The 17,390-nt window shown below is 46.9% G+C and overlaps 1 protein-coding gene across 1 annotated transcript in view; it reads right to left on the bottom strand.

Annotated features, from left to right (window-relative positions):
* The window catches only part of GLB1 (galactosidase beta 1), an 86,344-nt gene that overhangs the window by 51,851 nt on the left and 17,103 nt on the right, over positions 1-17,390 (bottom strand). The window contains exons 2-6 of the mRNA XM_067753613.1: positions 11,910-12,079; positions 9,523-9,673; positions 8,922-8,982; positions 7,340-7,434; positions 2,308-2,488 (exon numbers count right to left, since the gene is read on the bottom strand). Coding sequence (XP_067609714.1) covers positions 2,308-2,488; positions 7,340-7,434; positions 8,922-8,982; positions 9,523-9,673; positions 11,910-12,079 — 658 coding nt within the window. The remainder of the gene's footprint in view (positions 1-2,307; positions 2,489-7,339; positions 7,435-8,921; positions 8,983-9,522; positions 9,674-11,909; positions 12,080-17,390) is intronic.

Below are 17,390 nucleotides of genomic sequence, written 5' to 3' on the forward strand. Positions count from 1 at the left end.
ACTTGCACCTGAGGCCCCCGCCCTTCCCCACACCCCCAGGGGCTTGCACACCTCCAAGCTAGCTTTAGGTGGGGACTCAGGCCATCCATTTGACGGACCATGGGGACCACAGAATGATGCTTCCTCTGTGAACAGTGCTCGGGCCTCTCCTGACTGCTTTCCTTTGGGAGATCACGGCACAGGCTTTGAGCTTTCTCTGTGTCCCCGGCACCTGGACACACGGCTGGTCTCTCTCTCTCTCTCTCTCTCTCTCTGTCATTCCAGACCACTCGTAAACTCAATTTTTTCTTCTGAAATATTCCATTAGGATGCCTGTATCTCATCTGGCTTCCCATGACTCTGTTCTCCCCTCCACCTCTAAAGAGAGAAGGGGTTTCTCCCCAGAGAGGTAATGGGCTGCTTTACATCAGTGAACACGCACAGTGCTTCCCAGCCAGAGCAGAGGACACCCTGACCCCACACTGCACAGTCCAGTTCCCTCAGTGGGTGTCCCAGCGTGAAAGGGACACCAGCCAAGTCTCCAAAACCCCCCTGCTCTTGGACAAGCCTTGGGCTTCTCTGTAAGGCCAGCTTTCAGGAGGGAATGTGCTGATCAAGAAAGAATGGAATCTCATTTATTTTATGGCTGTAAATTTCTCACTATTAAGCATTCAGTAGCTTCCAGATCTTTAAATGCTGCTCTCAGGCGCCTCTCCTGGGATCTGACCCCAGGCACTGCCCCTCTTGCACACAAATGAATAAAGCTACCACAGCCCCACCTGCCTCAGGCACACTGGTCTTGAGTGTCTGTCCTTGAACCCACAGAAGAAGCATTATTTGTATGTGCTGTCACCCTACATACAAATAATGCTTACAACTAACTCATAATACTCTTCAATTTGTTCCTCCCAACAGAAAAATACTCTGCTTTTTCATCACTGTGTTGGGAAGTGTGCCAAAGCAGGACGAAACCAGCATGCCACTTCCTGTGCAGCTCTTTGTAGATGAGTTATTTCATCGCCAAATGCTCTGAGCAACGTACCATGTTTCTAGAAACACTCAATTCACTCAGAGCCAGTTACTTCCTTGTTGGTCGGGTAGAAGAATCTTTTTAAAAATGCAACTTCAGTTTTCTGTACATCCTTCTCAAAAGAAGGCAACGCTGGGTATGTGTCTCATCCCTCAGATGGGAGAACAGCGGGATCCTTATGCTACTTGAAGAGCTGGTCTTTTTGGGCGGGGCAGTAACTTTTCATTTTGAAATAATTTCAAATTTACAGAAAAGCTGTGAGAATAGTACAAAGAACTCATCTTCCCTTCACCCAGGTTCCCCAATTGTTAACATTTTACCACATTCATCAGGTTTTCCCTCTCTATATGAATATACATATTTTTTTCTGAGCCATTTGAGAATAATTTGCAGACAGAATGGCCCCTTACCCCTAGATACTTCAGTGTGTATCCCCTAAGGGCAAGGGCATTCTTTAAATAAACAGAATACAATGATAAAAAACAGGAAATTAACATGGATAGAATACTATTATCTAATCTAAAGGCTTTATTCAAAGACTTCAATTGTCTCAATAATGTCCTTCATAACAACAACAAAGGAAAAAAAAAAACACGGAAAAAAAAAGTCCAGGATCACACACTGCATTTAGCTGCCATGCCTTTTATGAAAGCTGCTCTCAACCTACATGAAGATTTCTTAATGTCATACAGCCCGAAGCATCCCAGCCCTCCTTTCATGTGTGGAACCTCAGCAGCTTACACAGCACTAATGCATCAGGAAGACGATTTTTTGTAGCATCTGCCAAACCACCTCCGGCCCATCACAGTTCCCAGCCTTATGAGTTTATGTAGAAAGAAAACGGAAGTACCAGGTAAGTTCCCCGAAACCCAGGACCGGCCTCAGAGTTCACGATGGCCACGACCCAGCCCGAGCATCCAGCCACGACTCGGGGGACAGGGGGAGCAGGGAAGAGCAGCACATCCCAGACAGAGCCTGAAAGGTGGAGCTCCTCAACCTAGAACTGCTCCTGGCAGGCAGCCCCTAAGAGAACAGGACTCCAGGCTGCAGCCAGCTCCGCCAGGGCTGGAAATGGAGCTCCTGACCTAAGGGCCAGCTCAGCTGACACAAAATGATCTCTGCAATGGAGGGGTGCAATATCAGGTGTTCTATTTTACCCGTTACCAGATACAGGAAAACCTGGGAAATCTCACTCGATATGCCCTTGCCACCTGAACAACAGCTGTCTAGAATGACCGATGGAGTAAAAAGCCCGAACCTGCCTGCTCAGCTGGGTTTCTGTGACTGTAGACACCAACCTGCTCCGAAGTCCACGGTGGCATAGAGCCCCTGCAGTGCCCCGCACTGCAGGAAGCTCTCATGCGCCCCGTCGGTGGTGAACAGAAGCACGTCCTCACCCAAGTGGTAGTGAAAACGCTTCTGCAGGAAACGCAGGTAGTTGTAATCACAGGTATAGTAGCTGCCATATTCATTTTCAACCTGCAAATTTAAAAAGAGGAGGGGAAAGAAATCAGGAGACTCCAACGTCCGAAGGCAAGCTTTTGTTTAGAGAAACTACCTGCACATCTCTGAGATGACAAGGCTTAGTAACATCCCCAAATATCTCCTACACTCAGTCCTCAAAACTCATCTTCCAAAAAGCAACTCAGCATAAAAACCTACCTTCTAATACCTCCCAGAAATAAGGAAAACAACCAATGTGTTAGTTTTCAGATTGTAGTGATATTGTCCCCTATAATACGTAACCGATACTTTACACATTACATAAATAATAATTTTCCACGGCAGAAATATTAAAAAATGAAGAAAAATCATCTGTTAATTCAGTGGGTAGAGGCCAAAGGATGTTGCTAGAGATCCTGCATTGTCAGCCTCCACAACAAAGAATTACTGGGTACAATGACAATAGTGCTGAAGTGTCCATTCTCAATGAGGTGGAGAGCATCCCCAAGGAGGTGGGAGCTGATTTTTATAGGATTTTAAAAAAAAAAACCTTATTTTTCATATAAAGTATAGATATATGTACAATTACACAGTATATCTCAGGTATTAAAATTTCATGGGGGGCAATTAGAAAAATATGTCTAGAGAGGATCTTTAATGGGCAACAATGAAAAAAAGGTTAAGCAACATTGCTCTAAAGCAATAAAATGAATGACCTTCATTTATTTCCAATACACCAGATACACCAGAAAATCCAATACACCAAAGAATCTTAGAGGTATAGAGGTTGGTGAAAGAAGCATGACACTGAAAAATACACACGATACAATTTCCCGAATAGAAAATCGAAATCAGTCAAAACCAAACTATCAAGTCTTGGTGTGCACATAATCGGTAAAAGTGTAAAGAAAAGCAAGAAGCTGATGGCTACGAAAGTCAGAACAGTGAGAAGAAGTGGGGTGTGATGAAGAAGGACACCTGGGAAGCTTCCAGGGTCCTGGCCACGTACCATTTTCCATCTTGGGTGGTCATTCTGTAGCTGTTTTCATCATAATGCTTCATTATTGCACATTAATGTGTGTGTGGTATACGTCACAATTTTACAAAAATTTAAAAATTTCCCACACATAACAATTTCTACCTGCACACAACGCAAAACAACTTTTTATGATCCTAGGGATACGTGGCTTTTGAACATGAGCATAAGAAACTGTGAGCCTCCAGAAAAGAGGTGCCCAGTCTGAGAGTGGTTGGAAGAGATGGTTAAGGAAGCTTCCCCACAGGGATTGCCCGAGGCAGCTCTAGAAAGAAAGGCACTCGCTGGTCAGGGAAGCGGGAGAGGTAGAGAGTATTCCTGCAAGGAGTATGCTGTTGGCAAAATTGCTAGTAGCTCCATGAAGCCTATGGACAGAGTCGGGGAGTGGGAAGGGAGTAGGGAGTGATGTAGAAGAACTAGACACCACCATCATCATCTGCAAAGCACCTCCTCCCAAATGGTTTAACGCACAATGGTTTTCTCAGCGAGAATCCCTCTGACTATACTTTCATGTTATGGGTTCAAGAAGCAAAACAGGGCTTCCCTGGTGGCGCGGTGGTTAAGAATCTGCCTGCCAATGCAGGGGACACGGGTTCAAGCCCTGGTCCGGGAAGATCCCACATGTCGCGGAGCAACTAAGCCCATGTGCCACAACTACTGAGCCTGTGCTCTAGAACCCGCAAGCCACAACTACTGAAGCCTGTGCACCTAGAGCCTATGCTCTGCAACGAAGGGTAGCCCCTGCTTGCCGCAACTAGACAAAGCCTATGTGCAGCAACAAAGACCCAATGCAGCCAAAAATAAATAAATAAATAAATAATTTTAAAAAGAAGCAAAACAAGGACTTCCCTGGAGGTGCAGGGATTAAGACTGCGCTTCCAGTGCAGGGGACGCGGGTTCCATCCCTGGTCGGGGAACTAGGATCCCATATGCCGCGAGGTGCAGCCAAAAAAATACTAATAATAAATTAAATTTAAAAAAAAAAGAAGCAGCAAAACAGGTAGTGGTAGGCCAGTATCAAGGGCTTCACAGGTCATGAAGCCATCCTGCAATAGAAGGTGTTTGCCACTCACACAGAGCAGGAAACTCCCCTTGGATGACTGATCCTGATACTCTGATTAGTGCCTCAGAAGTCCCTTTGGAAATAATTGAAATAAATCTTAAGAAAAGCTTTGCAAATACTGGCAAGGTACTGTCGCCCTCGTTTTCTTTTTTCTCCTCTTTAATTAAGAGCTACTTAAATGGCTGTGTCTTCCTTCATCATCTGGCTGCCAAGAAGTTCAGAGCTAAATTTAAGGGTCGGCTTTAGCAACTAAGAGGGCCCAGAGCCTCTGCACCTCTCGTTCTTTTCTGGCCACGCCCCAAGCCAATGTCATTGATTTTCACTTACTCTTTCAAATCTTATTTATCCATTATCATCATTGTATTAAGATAAAATACAGGACTGTAGTTTAAACAGGATTGTAATAAATGCATATACCTAATTTGGTTAGGTTTTTAGAGAAAGAGAAAAGCTCAACATTCGCAAGACAGCTTCGTGCTGCGGTCACAGGCATCAGAGGCCCAAGAGTCCCTGTGCAAACCTCAGCTCTGCCTCTTCTTATCCAGGTGGCTCCACCCGTCAAATGTCTCTTTGCCTGTAAGAGGTGAGTGTACCTACCTCACTGGGTTGTATGAGGATTCACTGAGCCAATACATGAATAGGGCTTTTGCACAATACCTGGCACCTGGTAAGTGCTCAGAAAGCTGGCAATAAAGCATACAGTCAAGTTCTCTATCATTGCCAACGAGAGGAAAGCAGAGGTGTGTGTGGAGGCGGGGGAGGTAAGAGGAGAAACACACAGAAAAGGGCTTGAGACTCATAGACGAAGTTGCAGTTAGCCTCAGAGGAAAGCTGATTTTTCTAGAGTAGGAGTTTGCCAACTTTTTCTATAAAGGGCCAGAGAGTAAATATTTGGGGCTTTTTGGCCATATGTCTCTGTCTCAACTACTGAACCATGCTATTGTGGTTCACAAGCAGCCCCAGACAATATATAAATGGTCGGGCATGGTCATGTGCCAGTGGCCTTTATGTACAAAAACAGGCAGAGGGCCAGGTTTGCAGGTTGCAGGTCTTTGTTCTAGAATAATTATCTCACCCTGTAAGCTCCTTGATAAAGCAACAAAACACTGCAGACGTTTTCACTGCAGACTGAAAACTGAAACCTCTTCCAAAACAGCAGGTATAAACAGGGCTAATCCCTCATGATGAGTACCTCACAAATTGGATGAAGCAAATTTGTGGGTGGAAGGCCCCCACTCCTAATTATCAAGGGGCAAAAGGATTAGGTGGGATTTTAGCGGGTGGAGATGTGACAGGGGGAAGGGAGAGGAAGGAAGCTGAGTCCTCCGGCAGGATCCACGGTCAAGTTCAAGTCATCTGAGGTTGCCAGGGATGGACACGGGAGGAAATTCCCCCCAAGACAGCCAACTTTGCTCTCCCTTGCACAGTTCATATTTGTTGACATTGTGGTGCATTTCAATAACCAAAAGGTACAGAAAAGCCCTCAGCAAAAATTGAAAGTGATTTCGGCAGAAGCAGAGACTAAAAAGCAAGGGAAATTGAGGAGAACCTGAGATCAAGAGAAAGGAAGAAGACCCAGCTATGCAGATACACCCAGTTTCAGCCTTGAAATCTTCATACAGGAAAATGGGCTCCTGTAAGCTTAACTGGTACAGACTCAGGACAGGTGAGGGGCAGTGAGTGCTATCAGTACACCCCTCTGGGAGTAGCAGCCTGGCCTCTCTCCACCACGCAGGGCACCCTGGCCAGCCCAGCCCTCTCATATCTGAAGGGCATGGAAATAGCCAGGCTCCCTCCCCACAATGACCGTCCCTGCAAACACTCCACGGTGCTGTTCACAAGAAGGAAATCTGGCCCACGCTCCCCTAGGGAGCACCGCACGCACCCCCTTGCTGGTCCGGGATGCAGCCAGTTTTACATAACGTATTCTTTGCAATCAGAGCATCCTTGGTAAATGACCAACAGACATGGTTTTGTTTTACCTAAGTATTTTTACAAACATCAAAAATCATCGCAGGTCAAGTGTACCTATTTTTCACTTGAAAAGTTCTTGCCACGTGATATACCTCACAATCTACCAGTCACTGCAAAGTGAAAAACACATGGAAGAAGGAAAGTGAGGGCAGGAAGTGGGAGAGAAAACACAGTGGCCCCAATTCACTGCATCCTCTTTCCACACCCATGGAAACTGACGGCCTAGGCAGTGCAGACGCCAAAGTGGGTCAGTCCATGCTGCATCCCTGTGGCCAGAAGGCAACGTGGCACCGGAGAGGAGCCAGGCTGCAACACCTGCCAGCTGCGTGACCTTGGCCAAGTCACTTAACCTCTTTGAAGATGGTGGTTGGAATAACTGAATAGCATTTGTAGGGTATCCAGCAGAGAGTCTCACACAGCAAGCATTCAAAAATGGTAATGCCTCCCCAGAATGCAATTTAAATCAAAGCACCATCTGTGGCATTGCCTCTTAAAGAAACAGACATATGAAGATAAACAGCAAGGACCTACTGTATAGCACAGGGAACTATATTCAATATCTTGTAATAACTTAGAGTGGAAAAGAATCTGGAAGAGAATATATATACGTATATATGTATATGACTGAATCACTTTGCTGTACACCTGAAACTAACACAACATAGCAAATCAACTATACTTCAATTTTAAAAATTAAAAAGAAAAACAAAAAGAAAGAAATAGACATATGAGGTTCATGTCTGCTTCGTTCCCATATATAATGTGGATGGATGGAAACCTCCCCTGACCCGGCCAGGCTCCTCCTTGCAGTTACCTGCATTGTTATAATCGGCCCTCCATTCTGATAGAGGAGGGGCCTCATCTTGGGCAGAAGGATTCCCAACCACTTGTCCACAGCTGCAAGGTAATCTGGAAGACAACCAGGTTTAACACCATCACACGCCTTTTTCTACAAAGAGACACAACACAGCCTATTACCCTGGGGCTGGCAGCAGAGATTGAACAGACTGGATTCAACAACCACTTTCTGAAATGGGTGGCGCTACATGCACTAAAAGTCTGCTAAAAGTTATCCTGCTGGGCTTCCCTGGTGGCGCAGTGGTTGAGAGTCCGCCTGCCGATGCAGGGGACACGGGTTCGTGCCCCGGTCCGGGAAGATCCCGCATGCCGCGGAGCGGCTGGGCCTGTGAGCCATGGCCGCTGAGCCTGCGCGTCTGCAACGGGAGAGGCCACAACAGTGAGAGGCCCGCATATCGCAAAAAAAAAAAAAAAAAAAAAAAAGTTGTCCTGCCGAGAGTTGTCTCCTCAGTGGAGCTCTGAGAGGACAAGGACCAGTATGCCTGGTATCTGCCCCTGCCATTAGGACAAAAAGCCTGCAGCACAGGAGGCATCCACCAATGTTTGTTGAATGACTGAGTGATGTGTCCTCTCTGTCACAGTTGAGTTTTTTTAAAATTAAGTTCTAATCAATTATACATTTACATTGTCAAATGGGGATAACAGAGTACATAGGTCATAAAGTTGTTGTAAGGATTAACTGAGATAAAATGTGGAAAAACACTAATATACTAAGAGCGTAAAATGTGAGGGTAGTACACTAAGAAGGAAATGCATATAGAACATAATATACTAGCCTTTTACACAGCAAATTTAATCAGTGTTAGCTGCTCTTATGACCAGCTTCATCACCAAGAGAAACTGAAGCCTTCAGAAGACAGAAATGCAGCTAAGAACTCTACTCAATTCTCTGTAATGACCTATATGGGAAATGAATCTAAAAAAGAGTTGAGATATGTATATGTATAGCTGATTCACTTTGCTGTACAGCAGAAAGTAACACAACATTGTAAATCAACTATACTCCAATAAAAATTAAAAAAAAAAAAAAGAACAGCAGCTAAATGGGACCTGCAGATCGATCAGGGTTTACAGCTAGACAAGAAAAAAACCTATCATTTTATCTATCATTTAGTTATCTAACTCTGTAAAAGTAGACAAAGGAACTGAAGACACCGCAGCTACTGAGAAATCCAGTGACACCACCGCAGAAACTACATCTGCCATTCTGATTAGCTGGGAGTCGGCACCAGCCATGTCGTATTCTAAGAACAGAGGCAGAGAAAGCATTAAACTCAGCCAGTGAACCGCAAACAGGGCCCAGTGCCAACTCAAAGAGTTCCCAGGGTATCAGCGAGATCTGGTCAAGTTGTTTGAATAATCCTTCTTTCCTAAAACATTCAGTACCTGGAGGAGCATGATGAACGCTCACACTTTTGCTAAACTTTCAGAAGCATTCGCCCAGGAGTACCCCAGCCTTCGAAATACCTTCGAAATATCTTTTGATATAAATTATCTAAGCTTTCTTAAATTCTCTTACGACATCTGTAACAACTTACCTGGATCACTAGAACGGAGAACAATAGATTCGTTCTCTAGTAGCCAAGCAGGTAATCCTCCCTAGGAGAGGGGAAAAAAAAAAAAAAAAAAAGGAAGAAGAGGCCATGATAAGGTCTTAGGGGAGACAGAAATTACTATTAGCAGTGAGGGGAAAGAAGAAAAATGTCATGGAGAAGGGGTATTTGAGCTGGGCTTTCTGGGTTGTAACTTTCAGGGCAATTAGAAATTGTAAACATAATAAAAATAAGATCACTGGGCATGAATGCAATGTTTTGAGAATCAAAGCCTTTTCTACAGATTCCTCCACTTAACCTCACAACTACCCTGTGAGGCAGACAGAGGCCACACCATGAACTTGTTTTTACAGATGAGGAAACTGACTTCTGTACGTGACCACCAAGAGGAGGACCCATGCCTTGTGACCCCTCCCTGCTCCTCTCTGCCTGGGCACTGCTCAAGGTTAAAGACAACTGGGTTTGCTCAGTCACAGGCCCGTGTTACCTGGAATTAGAGACTTACCAACGCTGCTTTAGTTCACTTGCCTCCAGATCCCTGCCTGACCGCACACCAGGCAGGCAGGGCAGGCCCAGCCGCACTCACCATGTCCCACTCTGCACAGATGTAAGGTCCAGGCCTCAGGATGACCAGCAGTCCCAGCTCATGTGCCAGATGAATAAAATGCTCCACGTCGTGGTCCCCAGTGAACTCGTACTGTCCTGGCTGGGGCTCGTGGAAGTTCCAGGCCACGTACCTGCCAAGACACACACAGCCCCTTCCTGGAAATAGCTCAAAAATCCAGGTGTCCTACATGAATTTCTGAACAGTCTGCAGAACTATAAACCCGCAGGACACACAGACATCTTCCTAAGGCAGACGCGCAGAAAAGAAGCCTTCTTTTGAGCTTTCACAGCAGCTACCAAGAGAATCAAACTTGTGGGGAACACTTTTAAGTGTATGACCCTCAAAGAACGCCCATTCCTATTTAATGCTTGACTTAAAAAAAAGACAGAGTTCATGGACACAAATTACTGCTATGGAAAAATTACTTATGCCTATGTAAGGGCTTAGGAAAAATGAAAATATCTGTGCTAAAGTAATAAGAGGCATACTTATTATTTTTTTTTTTTTTGCGGTACGCGGGCCTCTCACTGCCGTGGCCTCTCCCATCGCGGAGCACAGGCTCCGGACGCGCAGGCTCAGCGGCCACGGACCATGGGCCCAGCCACCCCGCGGCACGCGGGATCCTCCCAGACCGGGGCACGAACCTGCGTCCCCCGCATCGGCAGGCGGACTCCCAACCACTGCGCCACCAGGGAAGCCCCATACTTATTTTTTGAAAAATATTTTTCAATAAAAATGGGAAAACCTCCAAGCCCTGCGTCCTCCTAACAAAAGATTTTGTCAGGAATAGTCCGAAGGAGGTAAAATAACAAAAATTCTGGGACTTCCCTGGTGGCGCCACAACTACTGAGCCTGCGCTCTAGAGCTTGCGTTCCACAATTACTGAGCCCGCATGCCACAACTACTGAAGCCCGCGTGCCTAAAGCCCATGCTCCACAACAAGAGAAGCCACCGCAATGAGAAGGAGCCCGCACATCACAATGAAGAGTAGCCCCCGCTCGCCACAACTAGAGAAAGCCTGTGTGCACCAATGAAGACCCAATGCAGCCAAAAATGAATAAATAAATTTATAAAAAATAAAATTCCGACCAGCTCCTTGGGCTGCCTGCAGCATGGGACACAAACTTATTTATTTATTTATTTTTAACAGTTTATTTTTTTGAATTAAATTTTTGGCTGCGTTGGGTCTTCATTGCTGCGTGCGGGCTTTCTCTAGTTGCAGCGAGTGGGGCCTACTCTTCGTTGTGGTGCACGGGCTTCTGCTTGCGGCGGCTTCTCTTGTTGCGGAGCACGGGCTCTAGGCGCGCAGGCTTCACTAGTTGTGGTTCGTGGGCTCTGGAGCGCAGGCTCAGTAGTTGTGGCACATGGGCTTAGTTGCTCCGCGGCATGTGGGATCTTCCCGGACCAGGGCTCGAACCTATATCCCCTGCATTGGCAGGTGGATTCTTAACCACTGTGCCACCAGGGAAGCCCTGGGACACAACTTTAAATATGAAGCCACCCACTGCCATCACAAAGGTGTCTTTGATGACCCCTGGCTTGTGTTTTTTTCCCACAATCCCATGCTTTCAGGGTTCCCTGGAACAGTCTTGGTCCCCCAGAACTTAGTGTTGAAACTACAGACATGTCCCAGTGGCCCTAGAACCAGAATAACAAGTGGGATTCTTCCTAACTATCTGTCCCAGGAATCTGCCGCTGGGTTTTCTCACCCTTTATCTTTGAAGAGTTATCAGCAATCCACATCACCAGTGCAGAAACCAAAGTGGCCAGCCACCCCAACTTCCTTCTCAATTAGTCACTTTACAACAGCAGAAGAGATAAGGAGAGATAGTTTTGGGGTAAAATTCTGTAACCTTGGGCCATGGAATCACCCCAGCAGAACCACAAAGACAAACTAGGTTTCAGGAATCTACCCAACAAGGCATATCCCTCTAGGAGCTGAGAGGAGCTATGGTTGCCTACCAACACCCTTATCTTCAAATCTCAGCGGAACCTCTGTCCAAACACATGTGCCTGGGCAAATTTCAGTTTCGCCAGCTGCAAACAAGAAGGGTGACCTTGGAGAAATGGCATCATCCATGTAACGTGCCCTGCACACAGTAAACACTCAACCATTGTTACTTCCCTTTGCCCTTTCAAGATGATATCCATTGTATGATTTCTGGTGACAAAGTTCAAGGTTGGAAGAAGTAGTTAATTGTCTAAAGAAGGGACACTCAAGCCCATGACTAGCCTCTCCCGGGACCCCAGACCAGGCTATTCCCCGTTCTGAGCAATGAAACAGCTGCACCGAGAGATGCAGCTGGACCCTCCCTCCAGGGGTGGGTGTCCAGGCCCAGGTGAGAGCCCAGTGCCCTCCTACTTACGTCTGGATGGCATTCAGTCCAGCCATCTTCATCTTCAGCAGCCGATCCTTCCAGTAGAAACGGGGCACGCGGAAATAGTGAATGCTTCCCGAGATGTAGCGGAAGGGCTGGCCATCCTTGAGGAAGCAGTTGTGGCCGTAATCGATCTCGAAAGTCCTCTGGGAGGCGTTCTACAGAGCAAGGACGGAACCACATGAGAACTTCCACCCTCCGCATCTCAGAAGCAGACGCTTCAACAGTGGCAACTGACTCCCTACCCTCTTAGTTTGTGTACGTTCTTGATTCTGGGCTATAAAGCAACCCACTGCTAAGTCAGGGCATGGAGGAGCCACGTGCAGGATTCCAGAGGCCGGCACCAATGTGACAATCAGTGGGTGAGCTGCAGAATTTACATGCCCAAAGAGAAAACCCTGCTGCAGGGGACTCTTCGCAAGGTGTGGCGAAGCTCAGTGTGCTGGGGCTGGAACACACACACACATATCCTGGACTCCATGGCTGTGACCTGCCAGAGCTCTGGGTGTCCCTCAACAGGAATGTCGTTGTGCTGAAAGCAACAGATCAGAAGTCCGAAGCCCTGAAGCCTTATCCTAGGTGCTGCGTTGAGTCCCACAATGACTGAGCATCCCTCTCTAACCCTGCATCTCTTCATCCATAAGTATGCAGGATGCCAGACTAAATGAACTCTAAGGCAATATGTGCGACCCAATTTGTAGGTTGTGAACTCAATTTGGTGATGATTGGCACTTTTTTTAATGGAAGAGAATAGAAATATCAGTGTATTGCACATAGTAAAGACAAGTGTTTTTTTAAAAATTTATTTTATTGAAGTACAGTCGATTTACAATGTTGTCTTAATTTCTGCTGTACAGAAAAGTGATTGTTATACACATATATACATTCTTTTTCATATTCTTTCCCATTATGGTTTACACAGGATATTGAATATAGTTCCCTGTGTTACACAGTAGGACCTTGTTGTTTATCCATTCTATATATAATAGTTTGCATCTGCTAATCCCAAACTCCCACTCCATCCCTCTCCCAACCCCCTCCCCCTTGGCAACCACAGGTCTGTTCTCTATGAAAACAAGTGTCATTTTATGAAATTTTGTTATATATACATATATAGAGTTGCATATGGTTGTACGTCTCTGTGGGGTTGAGATGTAAGATGTATTTCTATTAGCAACTAATCAAGATGCTTTTTTTTTTTTTTGCGGTACGCGGGCCTCTCACTGTTGTGGCCTCTCCCGTTGCGGAGCACAGGCTCCGGACGCGCAGGCTCAGCGGCCATGGCTCACGGGCCCAGCCGCTCTGCGGCATGTGGGATCTTCCCGGACCGCGGCATGAACCCGTGTCCCCTGCATCGGCAGGTGGACTCTCAACCACTGCGCCACCAGGGACGCCCAAGATGTATTTCTAGAAGTCAAATCAAAGTTTGAGAAACACAGTTTGGGGATCACTTCAGGAGCTGAAATGCTAGGATTTGAAAGGGAAGATCTCTGGGACTTCCCTGGCGGTCCAGTGGTTAAGACTCTGTACTTCCAGTGCAGGGGCTTGGGTTGGATCCCTGGTCAGGGAACTAAAATCCCACATGCCATGCAGCGTGGCCAAAAAAAAATTTTAAATTGAAAAAAAAAAAGAAAAAGAAAAGAAAGGGGAGACCTCAAAGGGGAGGCGGACTGTGAGGTAGAATAGAACACTGCCCTCTGGTGGATATAAAAGGCAGCAATAGACCTCAGGTTCCAACAGGACAAGGACTAGAAGAGACCATTTAATTAGTGTCCTCCATTGTTGGTAAGATTCCTTGTGCATCTTTAGGCTTTTTTTTTTTAAATCTCTTTTTCATAGCAGCATCACAGTCCATGAGAGCTTTGGGGGTTGCTCTTGAAGCCATACCTGGAAACATCAATGAGAGCAAGGGTCCTAGATCACACTTGGCCTGAAATCCAAATATAAAGTATTGTGACTGTGGGAATTCCCTGGCGGTCCAGTGGTTAGGACTCCAAGCTTCCACTGCAGGCGGCCCGGGTTCAGTCCCTGGTCGCGGAACTAAAGATCTTGCATGCCGCCAGGAGACTGCTTAGGGGCAACTGGAAAGCTTTACTGTATGTGAGTTACTAAAGCTAACCAAAAATAAACAAATAATTTAAGAATCATTTTTTAGAAGGTCAGAGTGTCAATTTAGTATCTCCAAACAACGCTTTAATTGCTACTCAAAAGCAAGAAACTCACATGATTTCTTATACTAGGTGCCCCAATGGATGACTTTGAAAACATCTCACAGCATGTATATGATTAAATGTCAAATAAGGGTTTCCCACAAGTTCTTTGAGTTCAAAGGTGGCCCATATGTTGGGGAAATTGTTTGTACAGGTAGAAAGGGAGTGAGCAACTTCGGGCAGAACTGGGAAAAGGAAAGGGCTGTTTGGAGTTCGCTTGTCTAAGGGAAGAGATTTGGAGAAGCAGATGAGGTTGGAGAGAAACGATCTGGGCAGATGGTGGAATATGGCCTTTGTCCCACAGAGCAGAGCACCCCTGCATTCAAACAACCTCAAAATCCAGCCCAAACATCAACCTAACAAGCACTTGCAAATATTACAAACACCTACTATGTGCTGGGTAATAACAGAGGGGAACCAATAGATGCAGTCACAGACCACATGAAGCTTCTGTCTAGCAAGGAAGAAACCCAAGATTCGACATAGTGAGGCCTACAGAGTAAAATGAGGATAAAACCACCAGGTTGGGGCTTCCCTGGTGGCGCAGTGGTTGGGAGTCCGCCTACAGATGCAGGGGACACGGGTTCGTGCCCCGGTCCGGGAAGATTCCACATGCCGCAGAGCAGCTGGGCCCATGAGCCATGGCTGCTAAGCCTGTGCGTCCGGAGCCTGTGCTCCGCAACAAGAGAGGCCGCGATAGTGAGAGGCCCGCACACCGCGATGAAGAGTGGCCCCCGCTTGCCACAACTAGAGAAAGCCCTCGCACAGAAACGAAGACCCAACACAGCAAAAATAAATAAATTAATTAAAAACTCCTACCCCCGACATCTAAAAAAAAAAAAAAAGAAGAAGAATGGGTCTAAGCTGAGCCCCAGGATGAGGAAGAGTTAGCCAAGGGGATGGGCGACACAGGCAGAGGAAACTGTAAGCCCTGGTAGAGGGGGCTCCACCCTCCTGAATTTTTTCCTAGTAAAATGTTGACACAAATTAAAAAGTCAGGGGCAGGGAGAATTGGAGAAAGGTGGTCAAAAGGCACAAACTTCCAGGGACTTCCCTGACAGTCTAGTGGTTAAGACTCTGCGCTCCCACTGCAGGGGGTGCAGGTTCAATCCCTGGTGGGGGCACTATGATCCCACATGCTGCGTGGCACAGCCAAAAAAATAAAGAGGTACAAACTTCCGGTTATCATAAATAAATACCAGGGATGTAAGGTACAACATGATGACTATAGCTAACACTGCTGTAGGATATACAGGAAAGCTGTTAAGAGAGTAGATCCTAAGAGTTCTCACCATAAGGAGAAGAAAATTTTTTCCTTTCTTCTTTCTTTCTTTCCTTTTTATTTTATCTGTATGAGAAGATGGGTGTTAGCTGAACCTATTGTGGTAATCATTTCACAACATGTAAATAAATCACGCTGTTCGCCTTAAACTTATCCAGTGATGTATGCCAATTATTTCTCAATAAAACTGGAAAAAGGTTAAACTTAAAAAGTGGATGGAGGGCTTCCCTGGTGGCGCTGTGGTTGAGAGTCCGCCTGCCGATGCAGGGAACACGGGTTCGTGCCCCGGTCCGGGAAGATCCCACATGCCGCGGAGCGGCTGGGCCCGTGAGCCATGGCCGCTGAGGCTGCGCGTCCGGAGCCTGTGCTCCGCGACGGGAGAGGCCACAACAGTGAGAGGCCCGCGTACCGCAAAAAAAAAAAAAAAAAAAAAAACTGGATGGAATAAATTACGGTTTCTATGGTACGTGTATTGCATATGAATGTACATACACACACATGATGAAATATTATATACATTCTGAGAGTACTGACTTATTCTTGCCACTGTGGTAAGATCTCTGAGACAGAATAAAGAGAAGGTCAAGAGATGTTTTTTAAAACACACCTAGGGACTTCCTGGCGGTCCAATGGTTAAGACTCCGCACTTCCACTGCAGTGGGGGCGGGTTCCATCCCTGGTCGGGGAACTAAGATCCCGCATGCCCCAAGGTGCGGCCAAAAAATTAAAAAAACAAAAAAACGAAACTTCAAAAAAACACACCTATGTCAGGGCTGTGGATAGTCCCGCGCGAGTTCAGTGTACAGTGTGCTGACAGTGTCTCATCTCAAGCTCACCAGTCAAGTCTTTGTGTCTTCCCACCCACACGCCACGGGCACCTGCTCACCCAGAAGCCCAGGTGTCGGGGGGAGTCCACGCACCTCGGAGCAGCCCTCAACCACTGGGAGTGGATAACTGCACCCTCCTCTTTTTTTTTTTTTTTTTTGCGGTACGCGGTCCTCTCACTGTTATGGCCTCTCCCGTTGCGGAGCACAGGCTCCGGACGCGCAGGCTCAGCGGCCATGGCTCACGGATCCAGCCGCTCCGCGGCATGTGGGATCTTCCCGGACCGGGGCACGAACCCGTGTCCCCTGCATCGGCAGGCGGACTCCCAGCCACTGCGCCACCAGGGAAGCCCCACCCTCCTCTTTTAGGCAGGCAATTCGGGAGACGTTCCGTCTGCTCTCCAGGAGGCCTTGGCAGAATCACGGTCCTGTTGCCCAGAGTGAGAATCTGTCCCTCTTGGGCCGCTTCCCAGATCACCTGCACTCCAGCCCTGGTTTCATGTTTTACTTCTAGAGGAACCCAAATTAAGACACTTGGTACCAGAACTGTCCTAAACAGCAGATCCTCAGGATGTGAGTCAATACCTGGATTTCTCATTTCCTGTGCGTCAAACAGCAGGAAGAACCCTACAGCTGGTGCTAAGTGGGTGGCGACGGCCCATGGTATGCAAACACACACGATAAGGCCCTCACCTGTGCAGGACTGGGAGGGGGCACGGGCAGAGGGGGGGAGTGGGCATCTGCATTAGCTCTACCCGTGGAATGGGGCTGAGGGGTGGGTGCTGGTAATTATAAGGATTGTGAGGTTGGCTGGTTTTTACTAACAGACTGGAAGCTTTGAAGAAAGAGACCGGTTGACAGGCTCAAATCAGCCATCCACTCAGGGCATTCTGTGAATGCCAGAGGCTTCCATGGCAATGTTTAAAGAGACCTACATCTCCTGCCAGAAAGATAAGGCCAGGACTTAATTGCGGAGGGGGAGGGGGGACACTGGGAGGGGATCTTGAGGGGGCAGAACACAAGGCAGATAGAGGGGAGTGTATGGACATGGTGCGTTCTCCCATGTGTGAGCTGTCATCTTGGTAAAGGTGCCCAACCCAGTCCCTGTGCTGTTGGAACCCAGTTCCTTGGAACTTGGACATGATATTGACTC

The sequence above is a fragment of the Pseudorca crassidens genome, chromosome 10 (assembly GCF_039906515.1).
Source record: "Pseudorca crassidens isolate mPseCra1 chromosome 10, mPseCra1.hap1, whole genome shotgun sequence".
Taxonomy (NCBI): Eukaryota; Metazoa; Chordata; class Mammalia; order Artiodactyla; family Delphinidae; genus Pseudorca; species Pseudorca crassidens.